Source organism: Abramis brama (genome assembly GCF_963993115.1).
Source record: "Abramis brama genome assembly, chromosome: 17".
Taxonomy (NCBI): Eukaryota; Metazoa; Chordata; class Actinopteri; order Cypriniformes; family Leuciscidae; genus Abramis; species Abramis brama.
In genome coordinates, this window is record NC_139979.1 from 35,692,245 (window position 1) to 35,715,473 (window position 23,229).

Genomic DNA, 23,229 nt, shown 5'->3' on the forward strand with positions numbered 1-23,229 from the left:
TTTTTTACGAGTAACATACACTGAACAAAATTATAAACGCAACACTTTTGTTTTTGCCCCCATTTTTCATGTGCTGAACTCAAAGATCTAAGACTTTTTCTACGTACACAAAAGGACTATTTCTCTCAAATATTGTTGACAAATCTGTCTAAATCTGTGTTAGTGAGCACTTCTCCTTTGCCGAGATAATCCATCCACCTCACAGGTGTGGCGTATCAAGATGCTGATTAGACGGCATGATTATTGCACAGGTGTGCCTTAGGCTGGCCACAGTAAAAGGCCACTCTAAAATGTGCAGTTTCATCACACAGCACACTGCCACAGATGAGAGGTTTTGAGGGAGCGTGCGATTGGCTGACTGCAGGAATGTCCACCAGAGCTGTTGCCCGTGAGTTGAATGTTCATTTCTCTACCATAAGCCGACTCCAAAGGTTTATAATTTTGTTCAGTATACATGTAAATATGTTTCAATTTGGTGGCCATAAAAATCTTACACAAGAGGGCAGCAGAGTTCATCGTATGTAAGGCAATTTGTCACATTTCATTAAAACACATTTAAGTGTTTTAAACGTTTTAATGACAAGATTTTTTGGTCATAATAATGTTTTTTTTTTGTTACTTTTTTACATCCTTGTTTTATTCAATTGTTTTGTAAGCGTTTTATGGCTTAATGTTCCCTTAAGGTATGTCTAACGAAATTGACTTAAAAAATAAACCTACGCTTAAAAAAAGTTACTGGAGTAAAGATTGTCACAACTATTTTACATTATCGCCTTTTATTCAATTTATTTTACAGGTCTACCATTATTATTCTTATGTTTTAAATGACTACGTTGAGAAAACGACAAAAAAAAAAAGGTCATATGTTCCAGTATGTTATTTGTCTCAATACTACACGAGGTAATTAAACATCGTTGAGTCCGATGGTGAATGGATCGGATTCTAAGGGCTGTAATGTTTGTGAGAGTCAATAATCACTCAGACTCGCTGACACTGCTCTTGTCTTTGTCTTTTATCTGACAATACAGACACTATATACAACATTTATCACATTTAAACAATTTGCTTTTGGTTAAACAAGCAGTATAGATGTCTAGATCACATACACATATTTTGGTATCAACAAGGATTTCAAATATTTCACGTAACATGAAGGATTGTGAGTCTTAAGTCATAAAAACACAAGCAACAACAAAAAATAAGCTGAAGTAATTTATATCATCTGTCAGCACTGCTCTCACACTGTAGGAAACTGAACTTCACAGATGGTGTGTGTGTGTGTGTGTGTGTGTGTAACACTGAACATTAAACAAGCATGTTGAACTTCATAAAAACACTGAACAACCAGAGGTTCAATACTACATCATCACACAACCTGATCTGTTCAAAAACTTCCCTTTGCAATAAAAATAAAATCTAAAAGTTATTTTACATTCTTTAAAACATTCTCTAATCTCCGGGATGCTGGGATGAGCAGACGAGCTGATGTCTGAGGGTCAGTCGCTGTCGCTGCCGGACTCACTCAGCTGAAGATCGTTTCCTGAGGACAACAACACACACTTCATCTTCTGCTGGGCATGAGGAGACAATCGCTGCGTCACAATACTATCCGCCTTAAAGAGTATCCGAAAATAGAATTAGTACGTCCCAAATCGCAGTGTTGAAATGAGTATTCCAGATATACCCGGACGGTCTACTTTTCCCGCAGAACAAGCTAGCGGCTAATGTCCCACAACTCACTGCGCGCTGGACGAGGATTCGATTAGAACTACAAATATGAGTGAAAAGTGTTAAAAACTACAGACATGGCGGATGTGCGAGTACGTAAGATACGTTTAACCATTAACTTTTAAATGCATCATAATATTCACATTGCAAACACACGAGGAGAGTCTCCGCACGCAAGACCCGAGACCGGCAGATCAGCGTGCGACTACAGCTCTCTCCGAAACAGCAGGAAATTAAATTAGATTGAATGTGGAGGATTTTATCTGTGACGAGATGATTGACAGGGCAGTTTACGGTGACAGGATTCACATAACTATAATAACTCATTAATAATTTGTAACATTTATACTAGGCGACAGGGCTGTCCGTTAAAGATGACGAAGTAAAGTCCCAAAGCTGGCCTACTCTTCTGCTACACACTCAAAAGTATGTCCTTTCTCTTCACAAAAAGAGTTCATACTTTTAGGGCGTAGTATAAGTAGGCGAATTGGGACGCAGCACATGACATGCGTGTGTGTGTGTGTGAGTCTTACTGAGCGTGTTCATCAGCTGGCTGCTGCCCTGTGATTGGCTGAGCGTGTTCATCAGCTGGCTGCTGCCCTGTGATTGGCTGAGCGTGTTCATCAGCTGGCTGCTGCCCTGTGATTGGCTGAGCCCGTTGTCCGTGTTGTTCCCGCCGGGAGAGAGACGAGTGTCGGGTTCTGAGTCGCTGCCGGAGCTGTTGTCTTCAGCGCCGCTGCCCGAGTCTGAGGAAGAAGAGCTGCTGCTCATCTGCTCGATCACGTCCACATCAGCCCGCAGCTCTGAGACACACACACACACACACATTACACCTCGACACAGCACTGGAGTCAGTGTTGCAACCTTAAACTATAGTTTTCAGGCTCTACTAGAACAGGTTTTCCTGCTTGAATGTTGATTATTCTCCTCATATTCTCCATTGTTGCGGCTCCTCTCTTCCCAGTCTGTCAGTAACGCTCTGTTTACTTCCTGTCTCTATGAAGCCCCTCCTTCTGAAAAGCACACTGTGCTCTGATTGGTCGGCTGGAGCAGTGAGTTGTGATTGGTCGAGTGCTTTAAGTGTGTTTGTGAAATGCCCCGCCCCTTACCATAACCGCCAGTTTAACACACTACTAACTAACTCAACCAGGCCCCGCCCCTTTATTCTGCGCATTAATTATTACAATGAGGAATATTGTGACGTGTTCGTTCCCGGAAGATACGACTCTTGTTACTAACGTAACCCAAGTTCCCTGAGATAAGGGAACGAGGATTGCGTAGCTACACGCTAAGCAGACCTGCAAACTCCTCAGAGTAAAAAGGTGACAGTGTCGCGGGGGGCGGGGGGGGGTTTGCTGTTGGTGTATTAGCCTAAAACAACACGCTCGCCAGATTGTTTATCTAAATAGCCGTATGTTGTTAGAAATTACTGTTTACCAGGTATGCGGCGCATCCCATGCAACAAGAGATTAACACCAGGGCTCCAGACTAACTTTCTCAGTTGGTCGCACCTTTTTTTTTTTTGCTACATGCCATGGGATTAATCAGTGCATGCTGATGATGAATAGTGGTCTTAATCTGCACACCCTAGTTCTGCACTGATGTAAAAAGACTGACAGTGACACAAGACCTCATGTTAGCAAAATGTTTTAATCTTTTAACTCTAAAAAAAAAAAAAAAAACTATTAAAAAAACATGCATGTTCTTTAATGTTTGATTATAATTGTACCGTCTTCACATAGGGATGGGAATTGATTAGATTTTATCAATAATAATGCCACTGACGATTCTGCTTATCGATCCGATTCTTTAACGATTCTCTTGTCGATTATTGATAGCTCTGTGTGGAAAAATGTAGTCATATGCTTTTCAAAAAAACAAGTGGTTTTATTTATTTTAAAGCTTAAGCTCGAGTAAGCAAACTGTACTTTTTATGTAATTTATGTAATAAATAGAACCTTATTGTAAAGTGTTACTGATTAGTTACACACCGATTCAGGCGTCTCCTGAGTTCACTGCTGGAAAGATCAGTTGTTTTAACCATTCATTAAAATGAATCGTTCAAAGGAGTCATTAGTTCGCGAATTGGACGTGTCGTGCGCGTTGTGATGATCACAGCAGAAGGACATGGACATCCAAGATTTGTGTCAACACAGAAAACATTTCATCACTGGATAGTTTTTTTCGTTTAATTAAAGTGTTGTTTTATGTCAGCTGAATGTCCGGAACGCTTTTCAGAGAAGATAAGGCAACTTATTTAGCACAATTCACACCAGCGGTAATTCAGGAAAAAAGAAATCTCTGAATGCTCCACATGAAACTTTGGTCTTCCGACCTTTTACCACCGTGTTGATTTATTTTGATTAATATGTGCGAGGGAGAGAGAGCAAGACAGCGCTTAGTTTGGAGACGGTGAAGTCGTTTACACAGAGTGCGCGCGACCGGCTCTCTCTCTCTCTCTCTGCTCGTTCTTTGAGTTAAACATGCGCCCTGTCACAAGCACAAGTTCATCTACATTACTCACGATCAAATAAGACTTTGGCGGGACAAAAATTAACTTTGGCGGGCGCTAAAACAAGTTAAATGCATCCCTCATCCAATGGCGAGCTCAGTTGACGCTGTGTGCTTCAAGATTCTGACGCAAGTGCTAAGATTCTGATTGGCCCAGAGAAATGTCAATTATAAGAATTATCCAATAATGTTTCGTAATTCTAGCCTGCATGGCAGTTACTGTGAGTAACAGTCTACTCACTGTTATTCGAGCTATTCTACGGCTATTCGAGAGTCTTATAGGCAGATGCCCCGCCCATTCTGGCGGGCTGTGCACCGATTATTCCGCAGTTACGCCGCTCTGCCATAGGTTTGTGCAGTTCCCACTGACCAGCCAATAGCGCGAGAGTCTTTTCCATTACGTATTAAACTATAAAAATGCTAAATTCTGAAAACACAAGCGACCCCTGTGTGTGTGAGTGTGTGTCTGACCTCGCTTGATGTCGTCCAGCTGTGGCTCTGGTGAAGGGTGGTCTTTGCCTGGCGAGCTCCTAGCGCCCCCTGCTGGCCGGAGGGGTGTGCGAAACTGAGCCGTCAGCGGAGTCGCTCTCACCGACTGCTGGTCCAGACGAGCCTGCACCTTACTGCTGCCCTCGGCCCTGAGCAACACACACACACACACACTCGTCATCACTGCTGCCCTCGGCCCTGAGCAACACACACACACACACACTCGTCATCACTGCTGCCCTCGGCCCTGAGCAACACACACACACACACACTCGTCATCACTGCTGCCCTCGGCCCTGAGCAACACATACACACACTCGTCATCACTGCTGCCCTCGGCCCTGAGCAACACACACACACACACACTCGTCATCACTGCTGCCCTCGGCCCTGAGCAACACACACACACACACACTCGTCATCACTGCTGCCCTCGGCCCTGAGCAACACATACACACACTCGTCATCACTGCTGCCCTCGGCCCTGAGCAACACATACACACACTCGTCATCACTGCTGCCCTCGGCCCTGAGCAACACACACACACACTCATCATCACTGCTGCCCTCGGCCCTGAGCAACACACACACACACTCATCATCACTGCTGCCCTCGGCCCTGAGCAACACACACACACACTCATCATCACTGCTGCCCTCGGCCCTGAGCAACACACACACACACTCATCATTACTGCTGCCCTCGGCCCTGAGCAACACACACACACACTCATCATTACTGCTGCCCTCGGCCCTGAGCAACACACACACACACTCATCATTACTGCTGCCCTCGGCCCTGAGCAACACACACACACACTCATCATTACTGCTGCCCTCGGCCCTGAGCAACACACACACACACTCGTCATCACTGCTGCCCTCGGCCCTGAGCAACACACACACACACTCGTCATCACTGCTGCCCTCGGCCCTGAGCAACACACACACACACTCGTCATCACTGCTGCCCTCGGCCCTGAGCAACACACACACACACTCGTCATCACTGCTGCCCTCGGCCCTGAGCAACACATACACACACTCGTCATCACTGCTGCCCTCGGCCCTGAGCAACACACACACACACTCATCATCACTGCTGCCCTCGGCCCTGAGCAACACACACACACACTCATCATCACTGCTGCCCTCGGCCCTGAGCAACACACACACACACTCATCATCACTGCTGCCCTCGGCCCTGAGCAACACACACACACACTCATCATCACTGCTGCCCTCGGCCCTGAGCAACACACACACACACTCATCATTACTGCTGCCCTCGGCCCTGAGCAACACACACACACACTCATCATTACTGCTGCCCTCGGCCCTGAGCAACACACACACACACTCATCATCACTGCTGCCCTCGGCCCTGAGCAACACACACACACACTCATCATTACTGCTGCCCTCGGCCCTGAGCAACACACACACACACTCATCATTACTGCTGCCCTCGGCCCTGAGCAACACACACACACACTCATCATTACTGCTGCCCTCGGCCCTGAGCAACACATACACACACTCATCATCACTGCTGCCCTCGGCCCTGAGCAACACACACACACACACTCATCATCACTGCTGCCCTCGGCCCTGAGCAACACACACACACACACTCGTCATCACTGCTGCCCTCGGCCCTGAGCAACACACACACACACACTCATCATCACTGCTGCCCTCGGCCCTGAGCAACACACACACACACACTCATCATCACTGCTGCCCTCGGCCCTGAGCAACACACACACACACACTCGTCATCACTGCTGCCCTCGGCCCTGAGCAACACATACACACACTCATCATTACTGCTGCCCTCGGCCCTGAGCAACACACACACACACACTCATCATCACTGCTGCCCTCGGCCCTGAGCAACACACACACACACACTCATCATCACTGCTGCCCTCGGCCCTGAGCAACACACACACACACACTCATCATCACTGCTGCCCTCGGCCCTGAGCAACACACACACACACTCATCATTACTGCTGCCCTCGGCCCTGACCAACACACACACTCGTCATCACTGCTGCCCTCGGCCCTGAGCAATACACACACACACTCATCACTGCTGCCCTCGGCCCTGACCAACACACACACACACACTCATCATCACTGCTGCCCTCGGCCCTGAGCAACACATACACACACTCATCATCACTGCTGCCCTCGGCCCTGAGCAACACACACACACACACACACTCATCATCACTGCTGCCCTCGGCCCTGAGCAACACACACACACACACTCATCATCACTGCTGCCCTCGGCCCTGAGCAACACACACACACACACTCATCATCACTGCTGCCCTCGGCCCTGAGCAACACACACACACACTCATCATTACTGCTGCCCTCGGCCCTGACCAACACACACACTCGTCATCACTGCTGCCCTCGGCCCTGAGCAATACACACACACACTCATCACTGCTGCCCTCGGCCCTGACCAACACACACACACACACACACTCATCATTACTGCTGCCCTCGGCCCTGACCAACACACACACACACACACACTCATCATCACTGCTGCCCTCGGCCCTGACCAACACACACACACACACTCATCATCACTGCTGCCCTCGGCCCTGACCAACACACACACACACTCATCATTACTGCTGCCCTCGGCCCTGACCAACACACACACACACTCGTCATCACTGCTGCCCTCGGCCCTGAGCAATACACACACACACTCATCACTGCTGCCCTCGGCCCTGACCAACACACACACACACACACACTCATCATTACTGCTGCCCTCGGCCCTGACCAACACACACACACACTCATCATCACTGCTGCCCTCGGCCCTGACCAACACACACACACACACACACTCATCATTACTGCTGCCCTCGGCCCTGACCAACACACACACACACTCATCATCACTGCTGCCCTCGGCCCTGAGCAACACACACACACACTCATCATCACTGCTGCCCTCGGCCCTGACCAACACACACACACACACACACTCATCATTACTGCTGCCCTCGGCCCTGACCAACACACACACACACTCATCATCACTGCTGCCCTCGGCCCTGAGCAACACACACACACACTCATCATCACTGCTGCCCTCGGCCCTGACCAACACACACACACACTCATCATTACTGCTGCCCTCGGCCCTGACCAACACACACACACACTCATCATCACTGCTGCCCTCGGCCCTGAGCAACACATACACACACTCATCATCACTGCTGCCCTCGGCCCTGAGCAACACACACACACACACACACTCATCATTACTGCTGCCCTCGGCCCTGAGCAACACACACACACACTCATCATCACTGCTGCCCTCGGCCCTGAGCAACACATACACACACTCATCATCACTGCTGCCCTCGGCCCTGACCAACACACACACACACTCATCATTACTGCTGCCCTCGGCCCTGACCAACACACACACACACTCATCATCACTGCTGCCCTCGGCCCTGAGCAACACATACACACACTCATCATCACTGCTGCCCTCGGCCCTGAGCAACACACACACACACACACACTCATCATTACTGCTGCCCTCGGCCCTGAGCAACACACACACACACACACACTCATCATCACTGCTGCCCTCGGCCCTGAGCAACACACACACACACTCATCATCACTGCTGCCCTCGGCCCTGAGCAACACACACACACACTCATCATCACTGCTGCCCTCGGCCCTGAGCAACACACACACACACTCATCATCACTGCTGCCCTCGGCCCTGACCAACACACACACACACACACACTCATCATCACTGCTGCCCTCGGCCCTGAGCAACACACACACACACTCATCATCACTGCTGCCCTCGGCCCTGACCAACACACACACACACACACACTCATCATCACTGCTGCCCTCGGCCCTGAGCAACACACACACACACTCATCATTACTGCTGCCCTCGGCCCTGAGCAACACACACACACACTCATCATCACTGCTGCCCTCGGCCCTGACCAACACACACACACACTCATCATCACTGCTGCCCTCGGCCCTGAGCAACACACACACACACACACACTCATCATCACTGCTGCCCTCGGCCCTGAGCAACACACACACACACTCATCATCACTGCTGCCCTCGGCCCTGAGCAACACATACACACACTCATCATCACTGCTGCCCTCGGCCCTGAGCAACACACACACACACACACTCATCATTACTGCTGCCCTCGGCCCTGAGCAACACACACACACACACACACTCATCATCACTGCTGCCCTCGGCCCTGAGCAACACATACACACACTCATCATCACTGCTGCCCTCGGCCCTGAGCAACACACACACACACTCATCATCACTGCTGCCCTCGGCCCTGAGCAACACATACACACACTCATCATCACTGCTGCCCTCGGCCCTGAGCAACACACACACACACACTCATCATCACTGCTGCCCTCGGCCCTGAGCAACACACACACACACACACACTCATCATCACTGCTGCCCTCGGCCCTGAGCAACACATACACACACTCATCATCACTGCTGCCCTCGGCCCTGAGCAACACACACACACACACTCATCATCACTGCTGCCCTCGGCCCTGACCAACACACACACACTCATCATCACTGCTGCCCTCGGCCCTGAGCAACACACACACACACACTCGTCATCACTGCTGCCCTCGGCCCTGACCAACACACACACACACACTCATCATCACTGCTGCCCTCGGCCCTGAGCAACACACACACACACACTCGTCATCACTGCTGCCCTCGGCCCTGAGCAACACACACACACTCATCATCACTGCTGCCCTCGGCCCTGAGCAACACACACACACACACTCATCATCACTGCTGCCCTCGGCCCTGAGCAACACACACACACACACTCATCATCACTGCTGCCCTCGGCCCTGACCAACACACACACACTCATCATCACTGCTGCCCTCGGCCCTGACCAACACACACACACTCATCATCACTGCTGCCCTCGGCCCTGAGCAACACATACACACACTCATCATCACTGCTGCCCTCGGCCCTGAGCAACACACACACACACTCATCACTGCTGCCCTCGGCCCTGAGCAACACACACACACTCGTCATCCACACCTCATCTCACTGACACATACACACGCATGCACTGCGATCTCAATCAAATGCTCGCATTGCATGTTTTAGCCAGAATGTCTGCAGTGTTCTGCACCTGTAACTGGTCGTGCAGGATGTGAATACCTGTGATATTGCATGCATCAGTGCTTACGAACACACACACCAGCAGCTTCTTCCAGTGCAGAAGAGCTTGAGTGAGGTGAGCATGAGTTATGCAGGAGAGCTGAACGGGTTTATCGTGTGGATTAACTGGATTCACTCAGTTCTGAGCTTCACACCAAACTGTGTTTGATATTAAACAGTGTTATTAAAAGCGTATAAAGTTGTGAAAGAGATGCTGTCCCCCAGACGGCTGTCTGTGTGCGCTCCGGGACGGCACCGAATGCGCATCAGTGGAGTATACTGTGGTGTACAGACACACAGCCAAAGGGGCAAATACCCTACACACAGATCTGCTGAACTGCCATTTTGCCGGATATCCTCCTAAACACAGTTGGGTACGTCTTAGGTGAATGTAAACACTGAGGAAGAGTGTGTGTGTGTCAGTACACTGGATCCGTGCAGCTCTTAAAGGTACAGCAGCCTAATAAACCTGCTTCAGTCATTACTGTTAATCAAACAACAAGAGACAAAGATAAAATCACTCACTGCTCTTAAATGAGTAACTTCAGTAGTTTTAATAAGGATTAGTCTATATTTAATGTACACAGCAGTGTTATTTTACATGTGTGTTGTAGGCTATTATCTGAATACCGCTAGTACTCTTCCTGGAAAACTTAAAGCACTGTTTATCTCATTTGTATTTTTGTTGTGTTGTATTTGTTGTGTAATGGGGGGTGAGCAGCTGCTCATTATCATTTAAAGTAGGGTTGCACAATTAATCGAATTTCTAATCGCGATTACAAAAAAAACAAAAAAAAGCCGCTTACATTATTCAGCGCGGTGTGTTTAGAGCTGTGAGAGGCGACTCACGACTACTTCAGAGAGCCCAGCACAATAGGAACTACAGAGACGCAAGTGTACGCTGAGTCTCTCACCTCAGAACAACAGGCTGTCCTGCAGTAGCGCCCTCTTCATGTCCTGCAGTAGCGCCCTCTTCATGTCCTGCAGTAGCGCCCTCTTCATGTCCTGCAGTAGCGCTCTCTTCATGTCCTGCAGTAGCGCCCTCTTCATGTCCTGCAGTAGCGCTCTCTTCATGTCCTGCAGTAGCGCTCTCTTCATGTCCTGCAGTAGCGCCCTCTTCATGTCCTGCAGTAGCGCTCTCTTCATGTCCTGCAGTAGCGCTCTCTTCATGTCCTGCAGTAGCGCTCTCTTCATGTCCTGCAGTAGCGCCCTCTTCATGTCCTGCAGTAGCGCTCTCTTCATGTCCTGCAGTAGCGCCCTCTTCATGTCCTGCAGTAGCGCTCTCTTCATGTCCTGCAGTAGCGCCCTCTTCATGTCCTGCAGTAGCGCTCTCTTCATGTCCTGCAGTAGCGCCCTCTTCATGTCCTGCAGTAGCGCCCTCTTCATGTCCTGCAGTAGCGCCCTCTTCATGTCCTGCAGTAGCGCCCTCTTCATGTCCTGCAGTAGCGCACTCTTCATGTCCTGCAGTAGCGCCCTCTTCATGTCCTGCAGTAGCGCTCTCTTCATGTCCTGCAGTAGCGCGCTCTCTTCATGTCCTGCAGTAGCGCACTCTTCATGTCCTGCAGTAGCGCTCTCTTCATGTCCTGCAGTAGCGCTCTCTTCATGTCCTGCAGTAGCGCTCTCTTCATGTCCTGCAGTAGCGCTCTCTTCATGTCCTGCAGTAGCGCTCTCTTCATGTCCTGCAGTAGCGCCCTCTTCATGTCCTGCAGTAGCGCGCTCTTCATGTCCTGCAGTAGCGCGCTCTCTTCATGTCCTGCAGTAGCGCCCTCTTCATGTCCTGCAGTAGCGCGCTCTTCATGTCCTGCAGTAGCGCGCTCTCTTCATGTCCTGCAGTAGCGCCCTCTTCATGTCCTGCAGTAGCGCCCTCTTCATGTCCTGCAGTAGCGCCCTCTTCATGTCCTGCAGTAGCGCTCTCTTCATGTCCTGCAGTAGCGCGCTCTCTTCATGTCCTGCAGTAGCGCTCTCTTCATGTCCTGCAGTAGCGCCCTCTTCATGTCCTGCAGTAGCGCGCTCTTCATGTCCTGCAGTAGCGCACTCTTCATGTCCTGCAGTAGCGCTCTCTTCATGTCCTGCAGTAGCGCCCTCTTCATGTCCTGCAGTAGCGCCCTCTTCATGTCCTGCAGTAGCGCCCTCTTCATGTCCTGCAGTAGCGCCCTCTTCATGTCCTGCAGTAGCGCTCTCTTCATGTCCTGCAGTAGCGCGCTCTCTTCATGTCCTGCAGTAGCGCTCTCTTCATGTCCTGCAGTAGCGCTCTCTTCATGTCCTGCAGTAGCGCGCTCTTCATGTCCTGCAGTAGCGCTCTCTTCATGTCCTGCAGTAGCGCCCTCTTCATGTCCTGCAGTAGCGCCCTCTTCATGTCCTGCAGTAGCGCCCTCTTCATGTCCTGCAGTAGCGCTCTCTTCATGTCCTGCAGTAGCGCCCTCTTCATGTCCTGCAGTAGCGCCCTCTTCATGTCCTGCAGTAGCGCCCTCTTCATGTCCTGCAGTAGCGCCCTCTTCATGTCCTGCAGTAGCGCCCTCTTCATGTCCTGCAGTAGCGCGCTCTTCATGTCCTGCAGTAGCGCCCTCTTCATGTCCTGCAGTAGCGCTCTCTTCATGTCCTGCAGTAGCGCTCTCTTCATGTCCTGCAGTAGCGCCCTCTTCATGTCCTGCAGTAGCGCCCTCTTCATGTCCTGCAGTAGCGCCCTCTTCATGTCCTGCAGTAGCGCCCTCTTCATGTCCTGCAGTAGCGCACTCTTCATGTCCTGCAGTAGCGCCCTCTTCATGTCCTGCAGTAGCGCTCTCTTCATGTCCTGCAGTAGCGCGCTCTCTTCATGTCCTGCAGTAGCGCTCTCTTCATGTCCTGCAGTAGCGCTCTCTTCATGTCCTGCAGTAGCGCTCTCTTCATGTCCTGCAGTAGCGCTCTCTTCATGTCCTGCAGTAGCGCCCTCTTCATGTCCTGCAGTAGCGCGCTCTTCATGTCCTGCAGTAGCGCGCTCTCTTCATGTCCTGCAGTAGCGCCCTCTTCATGTCCTGCAGTAGCGCCCTCTTCATGTCCTGCAGTAGCGCGCTCTCTTCATGTCCTGCAGTAGCGCTCTCTTCATGTCCTGCAGTAGCGCTCTCTTCATGTCCTGCAGTAGCGCCCTCTTCATGTCCTGCAGTAGCGCTCTCTTCATGTCCTGCAGTAGCGCGCTCTTCATGTCCTGCAGTAGCGCGCTCTCTTCATGTCCTGCAGTAGCGCCCTCTTCATGTCCTGCAGTAGCGCCCTCTTCATGTCCTGCAGTAGCGCGCTCTCTTCATGTCCTGCAGTAGCGCTCTCTTCATGTCCTGCAGTAGCGCCCTCTTCATGTCCTGCAGTAGCGCTCTTCATGTCCTGCAGTAGCGCCCTCTTCATGTCCTGCAGTAGCGCGCTCTTCATGTCCTGCAGTAGCGCTCTCTTCATGTCCTGCAGTAGCGCCCTCTTCATGTCCTGCAGTAGCGCTCTTCATGTCCTGCAGTAGCGCTCTCTTCATGTCCTGCAGTAGCGCTCTTCATGTCCTGCAGTAGCGCTCTCTTCATGTCCTGCAGTAGCGCGCTCTCTTCATGTCCTGCAGTAGCGCTCTCTTCATGTCCTGCAGTAGCGCTCTCTTCATGTCCTGCAGTAGCGCTCTCTTCATGTCCTGCAGTAGCGCCCTCTTCATGTCCTGCAGTAGCGCCCTCTTCATGTCCTGCAGTAGCGCCCTCTTCATGTCCTGCAGTAGCGCCCTCTTCATGTCCTGCAGTAGCGCTCTCTTCATGTCCTGCAGTAGCGCCCTCTTCATGTCCTGCAGTAGCGCCCTCTTCATGTCCTGCAGTAGCGCTCTCTTCATGTCCTGCAGTAGCGCCCTCTTCATGTCCTGCAGTAGCGCTCTCTTCATGTCCTGCAGTAGCGCTCTCTTCATGTCCTGCAGTAGCGCTCTCTTCATGTCCTGCAGTAGCGCTCTCTTCATGTCCTGCAGTAGCGCCCTCTTCATGTCCTGCAGTAGCGCTCTCTTCATGTCCTGCAGTAGCGCCCTCTTCATGTCCTGCAGTAGCGCTCTCTTCATGTCCTGCAGTAGCGCCCTCTTCATGTCCTGCAGTAGCGCTCTCTTCATGTCCTGCAGTAGCGCTCTCTTCATGTCCTGCAGTAGCGCTCTCTTCATGTCCTGCAGTAGCGCCCTCTTCATGTCCTGCAGTAGCGCTCTCTTCATGTCCTGCAGTAGCGCCCTCTTCATGTCCTGCAGTAGCGCCTCTTCATGTCCTGCAGTAGCGCTCTCTTCATGTCCTGCAGTAGCGCTCTCTTCATGTCCTGCAGTAGCGCTCTCTTCATGTCCTGCAGTAGCGCCCTCTTCATGTCCTGCAGTAGCGCTCTCTTCATGTCCTGCAGTAGCGCGCTCTCTTCATGTCCCTGCAGTAGCGCTCTCTTCATGTCCTGCAGTAGCGCTCTCTTCATGTCCTGCAGTAGCGCTCTCTTCATGTCCTGCAGTAGCGCTCTCTTCATGTCCTGCAGTAGCGCTCTCTTCATGTCCTGCAGTAGCGCTCTCTTCATGTCCTGCAGTAGCGCTCTCTTCATGTCCTGCAGTAGCGCCCTCTTCATGTCCTGCAGTAGCGCTCTCTTCATGTCCTGCAGTAGCGCTCTCTTCATGTCCTGCAGTAGCGCTCTCTTCATGTCCTGCAGTAGCGCTCTCTTCATGTCCTGCAGTAGCGCTCTCTTCATGTCCTGCAGTAGCGCTCTCTTCATGTCCTGCAGTAGCGCTCTCTTCATGTCCTGCAGTAGCGCTCTCTTCATGTCCTGCAGTAGCGCTCTCTTCATGTCCTGCAGTAGCGCCCTCTTCATGTCCTGCAGTAGCGCCCTCTTCATGTCCTGCAGTAGCGCCCTCTTCATGTCCTGCAGTAGCGCTCTCTTCATGTCCTGCAGTAGCGCTCTCTTCATGTCCTGCAGTAGCGCTCTCTTCATGTCCTGCAGTAGCGCTCTCTTCATGTCCTGCAGTAGCGCCCTCTTCATGTCCTGCAGTAGCGCTCTCTTCATGTCCTGCAGTAGCGCCCTCTTCATGTCCTGCAGTAGCGCTCTCTTCATGTCCTGCAGTAGCGCCCTCTTCATGTCCTGCAGTAGCGCTCTCTTCATGTCCTGCAGTAGCGCTCTCTTCATGTCCTGCAGTAGCGCTCTCTTCATGTCCTGCAGTAGCGCCCTCTTCATGTCCTGCAGTAGCGCTCTCTTCATGTCCTGCAGTAGCGCCCTCTTCATGTCCTGCAGTAGCGCCCTCTTCATGTCCTGCAGTAGCGCTCTCTTCATGTCCTGCAGTAGCGCCCTCTTCATGTCCTGCAGTAGCGCCCTCTTCATGTCCTGCAGTAGCGCCCTCTTCATGTCCTGCAGTAGCGCCCTCTTCATGTCCTGCAGTAGCGCCCTCTTCATGTCCTGCAGTAGCGCGCTCTCTTCATGTCCTGCAGTAGCGCGCGCTCTTCATGTCCTGCAGTAGCGCCCTCTTCATGTCCTGCAGTAGCGCCCTCTTCATGTCCTGCAGTAGCGCTCTCTTCATGTCCTGCAGTAGCGCTCTCTTCATGTCCTGCAGTAGCGCCCTCTTCATGTCCTGCAGTAGCGCTCTCTTCATGTCCTGCAGTAGCGCCCTCTTCATGTCCTGCAGTAGCGCCCTCTTCATGTCCTGCAGTAGCGCCCTCTTCATGTCCTGCAGTAGCGCCCTCTTCATGTCCTGCAGTAGCGCCCTCTTCATGTCCTGCAGTAGCGCGCTCTCTTCATGTCCTGCAGTAGCGCGCGCTCTTCATGTCCTGCAGTAGCGCCCTCTTCATGTCCTGCAGTAGCGCTCTCTTCATGTCCTGCAGTAGCGCGCTCTCTTCATGTCCTGCAGTAGCGCCCTCTTCATGTCCTGCAGTAGCGCCCTCTTCATGTCCTGCAGTAGCGCCCTCTTCATGTCCTGCAGTAGCGCTCTCTTCATGTCCTGCAGTAGCGCTCTCTTCATGTCCTGCAGTAGCGCCCTCTTCATGTCCTGCAGTAGCGCTCTCTTCATGTCCTGCAGTAGCGCCCTCTTCATGTCCTGCAGTAGCGCCCTCTTCATGTCCTGCAGTAGCGCTCTCTTCATGTCCTGCAGTAGCGCTCTCTTCATGTCCTGCAGTAGCGCTCTCTTCATGTCCTGCAGTAGCGCGCTCTCTTCATGTCCTGCAGTAGCGCCCTCTTCATGTCCTGCAGTAGCGCTCTCTTCATGTCCTGCAGTAGCGCGCTCTCTTCATGTCCTGCAGTAGCGCCCTCTTCATGTCCTGCAGTAGCGCCCTCTTCATGTCCTGCAGTAGCGCTCTCTTCATGTCCTGCAGTAGCGCCCTCTTCATGTCCTGCAGTAGCGCCCTCTTCATGTCCTGCAGTAGCGCCCTCTTCATGTCCTGCAGTAGCGCTCTCTTCATGTCCTGCAGTAGCGCCCTCTTCATGTCCTGCAGTAGCGCCCTCTTCATGTCCTGCAGTAGCGCTCTCTTCATGTCCTGCAGTAGCGCTCTCTTCATGTCCTGCAGTAGCGCTCTCTTCATGTCCTGCAGTAGCGCTCTCTTCATGTCCTGCAGTAGCGCTCTCTTCATGTCCTGCAGTAGCGCTCTCTTCATGTCCTGCAGTAGCGCCCTCTTCATGTCCTGCAGTAGCGCCCTCTTCATGTCCTGCAGTAGCGCTCTCTTCATGTCCTGCAGTAGCGCACTCTTCATGTCCTGCAGTAGCGCTCTCTTCATGTCCTGCAGTAGCGCTCTCTTCATGTCCTGCAGTAGCGCTCTCTTCATGTCCTGCAGTAGCGCACTCTTCATGTCCTGCAGTAGCGCCCTCTTCATGTCCTGCAGTAGCGCTCTCTTCATGTCCTGCAGTAGCGCTCTCTTCATGTCCTGCAGTAGCGCTCTCTTCATGTCCTGCAGTAGCGCTCTCTTCATGTCCTGCAGTAGCGCTCTCTTCATGTCCTGCAGTAGCGCTCTCTTCATGTCCTGCAGTAGCGCTCTCTTCATGTCCTGCAGTAGCGCGCGCTCTTCATGTCCTGCAGTAGCGCTCTCTTCATGTCCTGCAGTAGCGCGCTCTTCATGTCCTGCAGTAGCGCCCTCTTCATGTCCTGCAGTAGCGCTCTCTTCATGTCCTGCAGTAGCGCCCTCTTCATGTCCTGCAGTAGCGCTCTCTTCATGTCCTGCAGTAGCGCTCTCTTCATGTCCTGCAGTAGCGCCCTCTTCATGTCCTGCAGTAGCGCTCTCTTCATGTCCTGCAGTAGCGCTCTCTTCATGTCCTGCAGTAGCGCGCGCTCTTCATGTCCTGCAGTAGCGCTCTCTTCATGTCCTGCAGTAGCGCTCTCTTCATGTCCTGCAGTAGCGCTCTCTTCATGTCCTGCAGTAGCGCCCTCTTCATGTCCTGCAGTAGCGCCCTCTTCATGTCCTGCAGTAGCGCTCTCTTCATGTCCTGCAGTAGCGCTCTCTTCATGTCCTGCAGTAGCGCGCGCTCTTCATGTCCTGCAGTAGCGCTCTCTTCATGTCCTGCAGTAGCGCCCTCTTCATGTCCTGCAGTAGCGCCCTCTTCATGTCCTGCAGTAGCGCTCTCTTCATGTCCTGCAGTAGCGCTCTCTTCATGTCCTGCAGTAGCGCTCTCTTCATGTCCTGCAGTAGCGCGCGCTCTTCATGTCCTGCAGTAGCGCCCTCTTCATGTCCTGCAGTAGCGCCCTCTTCATGTCCTGCAGTAGCGCCCTCTTCATGTCCTGCAGTAGCGCGCTCTTCATGTCCTGCAGTAGCGCTCTCTTCATGTCCTGCAGTAGCGCCCTCTTCATGTCCTGCAGTAGCGCCCTCTTCATGTCCTGCAGTAGCGCCCTCTTCATGTCCTGCAGTAGCGCCCTCTTCATGTCCTGCAGTAGCGCCCTCTTCATGTCCTGCAGTAGCGCTCTCTTCATGTCCTGCAGTAGCGCCCTCTTCATGTCCTGCAGTAGCGCCCTCTTCATGTCCTGCAGTAGCGCTCTCTTCATGTCCTGCAGTAGCGCTCTCTTCATGTCCTGCAGTAGCGCGCGCTCTTCATGTCCTGCAGTAGCGCTCTCTTCATGTCCTGCAGTAGCGCCCTCTTCATGTCCTGCAGTAGCGCCCTCTTCATGTCCTGCAGTAGCGCTCTCTTCATGTCCTGCAGTAGCGCTCTCTTCATGTCCTGCAGTAGCGCTCTCTTCATGTCCTGCAGTAGCGCGCTCTCTTCATGTCCTGCAGTAGCGCTCTCTTCATGTCCTGCAGTAGCGCCCTCTTCATGTCCTGCAGTAGCGCTCTCTTCATGTCCTGCAGTAGCGCTCTCTTCATGTCCTGCAGTAGCGCCCTCTTCATGTCCTGCAGTAGCGCTCTCTTCATGTCCTGCAGTAGCGCCCTCTTCATGTCCTGCAGTAGCGCTCTCTTCATGTCCTGCAGTAGCGCTCTCTTCATGTCCTGCAGTAGCGCCCTCTTCATGTCCTGCAGTAGCGCCCTCTTCATGTCCTGCAGTAGCGCTCTCTTCATGTCCTGCAGTAGCGCTCTCTTCATGTCCTGCAGTAGCGCTCTCTTCATGTCCTGCAGTAGCGCTCTCTTCATGTCCTGCAGTAGCGCGCTCTTCATGTCCTGCAGTAGCGCCCTCTTCATGTCCTGCAGTAGCGCTCTCTTCATGTCCTGCAGTAGCGCTCTCTTCATGTCCTGCAGTAGCGCGCTCTCTTCATGTCCTGCAGTAGCGCTCTCTTCATGTCCTGCAGTAGCGCTCTCTTCATGTCCTGCAGTAGCGCTCTCTTCATGTCCTGCAGTAGCGCTCTCTTCATGTCCTGCAGTAGCGCGCTCTCTTCATGTCCTGCAGTAGCGCTCTCTTCATGTCCTGCAGTAGCGCTCTCTTCATGTCCTGCAGTAGCGCGCTCTCTTCATGTCCTGCAGTAGCGCCCTCTTCATGTCCTGCAGTAGCGCTCTCTTCATGTCCTGCAGTAGCGCTCTCTTCATGTCCTGCAGTAGCGCTCTCTTCATGTCCTGCAGTAGCGCCCTCTTCATGTCCTGCAGTAGCGCCCTCTTCATGTCCTGCAGTAGCGCTCTCTTCATGTCCTGCAGTAGCGCGCGCTCTTCATGTCCTGCAGTAGCGCTCTCTTCATGTCCTGCAGTAGCGCTCTCTTCATGTCCTGCAGTAGCGCTCTCTTCATGTCCTGCAGTAGCGCTCTCTTCATGTCCTGCAGTAGCGCTCTCTTCATGTCCTGCAGTAGCGCTCTCTTCATGTCCTGCAGTAGCGCGCTCTCTTCATGTCCTGCAGTAGCGCTCTCTTCATGTCCTGCAGTAGCGCTCTCTTCATGTCCTGCAGTAGCGCTCTCTTCATGTCCTGCAGTAGCGCTCTCTTCATGTCCTGCAGTAGCGCGCTCTCTTCATGTCCTGCAGTAGCGCTCTCTTCATGTCCTGCAGTAGCGCGCTCTCTTCATGTCCTGCAGTAGCGCCCTCTTCATGTCCTGCAGTAGCGCTCTCTTCATGTCCTGCAGTAGCGCTCTCTTCATGTCCTGCAGTAGCGCTCTCTTCATGTCCTGCAGTAGCGCTCTCTTCATGTCCTGCAGTAGCGCCCTCTTCATGTCCTGCAGTAGCGCCCTCTTCATGTCCTGCAGTAGCGCTCTCTTCATGTCCTGCAGTAGCGCTCTCTTCATGTCCTGCAGTAGCGCTCTCTTCATGTCCTGCAGTAGCGCTCTCTTCATGTCCTGCAGTAGCGCCCTCTTCATGTCCTGCAGTAGCGCTCTCTTCATGTCCTGCAGTAGCGCTCTCTTCATGTCCTGCAGTAGCGCTCTCTTCATGTCCTGCAGTAGCGCTCTCTTCATGTCCTGCAGTAGCGCTCTCTTCATGTCCTGCAGTAGCGCGCTCTTCATGTCCTGCAGTAGCGCGCTCTTCATGTCCTGCAGTAGCGCACTCTTCAACTGCACGCGCAGAATAAACAAGCATGCAACGTCGTTACGCTTTAAATTAGAAAAAACCTCGTTGTCCAGATTCAGTATCTGTGGTCAGATGATGTTGTCCGGCTATATGTCCTTGTCATTATTCTATCGCTATTTTCATAACTTTTCATAAAGTCTCTGACCTCAGAAAGTCGAAATGTCATGTCCTGTCGTCGTCATACTGTGCTCGTAGCGGGCACTCGGGCGCGCGCTGCATCACTTCACTAAAGCGCAAAAGAAATACGAGCATGCAACGTCGTGAATTAGTAAGTAACGAAATAAAAGTAAAATACCGATAAATCACGTTATTGGCGCGTCATGTGCTGCATGAGGTCTGATGTTCCTGCTGTTTATCAGGAGCAGCTTCTGTGCTTCTTCACCAGCTCCTGTAAGTGGTGTGTGTCAGCATGGTCGCCTAACTGCTGTTTCCAGAACCCCAAAGTGCCAGTTATTGGTTATTTCTATATTTTATATGACTGTGGTGGCTCACACCAAGAGTGTATTAACAAAAACTAGTTTGGGACTGCTATTCAGAAGCTTAACCTCGCAGTGCCTACTGTTTATTAATCAGTATTTGTCATATTCTTACAATTTATTTGTATGTTAAGTAAAGGGGGACAGAACTTGTGTGTCAACAATTTTTGTGTAAACAAATGTACTATAATAGGCCTATAATTCCTAAAAAGGTGCGGCTTGATGCCCATGAGGAAATGTGGGTCCCATGGCCAAACTATTCAAAACATCATTCAATGTAAATTGTGATAATCGTAATTAATAATCGCAATTACAATTTCAAGGTAATAATCAACAATTATGATTTTTGTCATAATCGTGCAGCCCTAATTTAAAGAGACATGCACCGGCACGGGTCGCTGTGGACAGAGCTGTTTCTGAGGAGGTACAGGGTGTTGTCTTACACAACCATTGAGGAAGTTTATCAAACTTTACATGAAGACCCTAAAGAATCACAGCAACTTGTGGAAAATGGGCATCCGATGACCCCTTTAACCAGAACAGTCGGTTATAGTGAAGTAAACACTGAGAAGAGCGTGTGTGTATCAGTACATTGCTCTTAAAGGTACAGCAGCCTAATAAACATTCAGCCATTCAGAGAGAGACGCAGGTGTGTTGCGTGTCTTTAATAAACTCATGAGTGACTCCTCCGGCGTGCTCACCTGGTCTTCTTGACCTGTATGCTGCTGCTCAGCTTCTCCAGCACGTACTCGCCCGTGTCGTGGTTGATGATGAGCACGCAGTCCTTCTGATACGGCCTCTTGTTGCCCTTGAAGACGGTCATGGGCGGCGTGGATCCCTGCGGACGAGAGTGAGTGAGCACACACACACACACACACACACACACACACACACGGCAGACGGACACACTCTTACCGGGATGTGTGGGAGTGTGATGGTCACCTCCTCGCCCTTGCCCACCTGCAGGTCTCCTTCACACGACGTGTCGATCGACGCCGGCTTAAAGTCATCTGAGGAGCACACACAGGACAGGCGCGCCGTGTGACATCACAATCAGGGTGGGAATCGAAATACTTGTCATAAAATTTAAATTTCGATTCCTTTGTGAGCATTTCAATATGACTTTAAACCAAGCGCTGTGTTCTGTGTTCATGTGCATCAGTATACTGGACCCACACACCATACATGCGTACAGCTCCTCAGATCACACCCTGTAAGTATGACTAATTACTGATGTATACATGTTCTACCGGGTGTTCAAAATCCTTAGTTTTGTGTTTTATATATTATATATTAATATATTATTAAGTTTATATATTAAGTTTCCGGCATAAACTCACGTTATTACTCTCTGTCTGTTAATGCAGATCGTCTGTCGTTCTCACTACTTTGAGTAAAGATAAAGGATGGAGTAAGATTTGTTTTTTTTACTTTTGATTAAAGTAAACCTATTGTAGGAGACTCCAAAACTAAAGGAGCCTTTAATATAGCATCATGGGGGCACTTTAATGGTCCTGAATCAAAATGGACAATTCTTGTTTGTTTTTTTATGGAATATAGCCGTGTTTATTCTGAATGATTTATCTCACATTTGTTCTTGTTCGCAAATTCACTTTCATGCGTTTAAATTCAAAAAATTTAATTGAATTTTTTGCGTTTGAATTTTCACTTTGTTTAAATTCAATTTTCATTAAAACAAAGTGTTACCAATATATATATATATATATATATATATATATATATATATATATATATATATTTAATAATTTGGTAATTAATCAGGGCCAGAATAATAAAAGCCCGCGGATTACGTTAGCTTCTTCAGTTGTCCGTTAATATCGCGCCAAAATTATCCAGTCTGATTTTCCCGCTGCTGTCAATGACGTCACATCACCTCTACGCGCTGGATGTGTATTATTCATCTGCTAAAGGTGCTTCTGCTAAACACTAATCTTGAGATTAACTTAGAGCTGTGTTTGTGTCACTCACATCTGATGGTGTGGAAGGACGATTTGGGTCTCTTCTCGAAACTGTCTCCGAGCTTCAGCACGTGCTCCTCTTTATCCAGAGGCGTGTTCGCGCTTCCGTTCATCACATCCAGTCCAGAACCGCAGAACCTCACAGGTAAACAAACACCCGAGGAGAAGTGGCCACAGCACTGCGGCGGATCCAACACTTCCGGGTCACGGGACACAAAAACAACGCGCTCGCCAAGATCTGTACGTTATTATCCGTGTAAAATCAGACATTTGGCATTTAAAGCACAAGATAAAACATGTATCAGATGAGCTGTTCGTCTTTCAAAAATGAGGAAAAACTCCATATGACGATAAAGTGAAATCAAATCAAACATTCAATAATAAATAAAGATATTATAAGGAAATAGTATATGTGTTAGACGCAGTTAGTCCGAGTGTTAGTACACATGCAGGTAAATATTTCAAGATGAAAATAAACAAAATCCAGAGACCCGCTGGTGTGGTTTCACTTCCGGGTCAGTGATGCCAGGGGAAAAAAAGTAGTAAAGAAATACGTGAGTATTTTAAGACAATTGCTTTATGAAAGAGTCTCTGGTGCTATTTAAGTAATATCAAAATAATTTCGCGTTAAAAGGATGTGAATATATTAAGCACATACCCCGTGAGCTGATGGCGTGACACTCGCGCGATTACCGTAACTACACCTAACATCACGAACACGGACCTAACATCACACAGCTACATTCACTGCTTCCTTCAGTGGAAGAAAAATCTGCACTGATGTCTTAAAGAACACAATTAAATACATTAACAAACATAACTGAGTGAGAAAAACTAAAATAGCATCATCAAAGCGTGTTTATGCGTTTTGGTGGCTGCG

General features: G+C 50.6%; 1 protein-coding gene across 1 annotated transcript; it reads right to left on the reverse strand.

Moving 5' to 3' along the window:
- Window positions 1–994: 994 nt before the first annotated feature.
- On the reverse strand, window positions 995–23,069 carry eaf1 (ELL associated factor 1). The gene is made up of 6 exons (XM_084088195.1): window positions 22,360–23,069; window positions 21,286–21,380; window positions 21,072–21,208; window positions 4,711–4,877; window positions 2,262–2,531; window positions 995–1,540 (listed from the first exon to the last, which is right to left on the reverse strand). Exons 1-6 carry the CDS (start codon window positions 22,460–22,462, stop codon window positions 1,497–1,499), a joined length of 816 nt encoding a protein of 271 aa, XP_083944321.1. The 5' UTR covers window positions 22,463–23,069; the 3' UTR covers window positions 995–1,496.
- Between the last annotated feature and the right edge of the window lie 160 nt (window positions 23,070–23,229).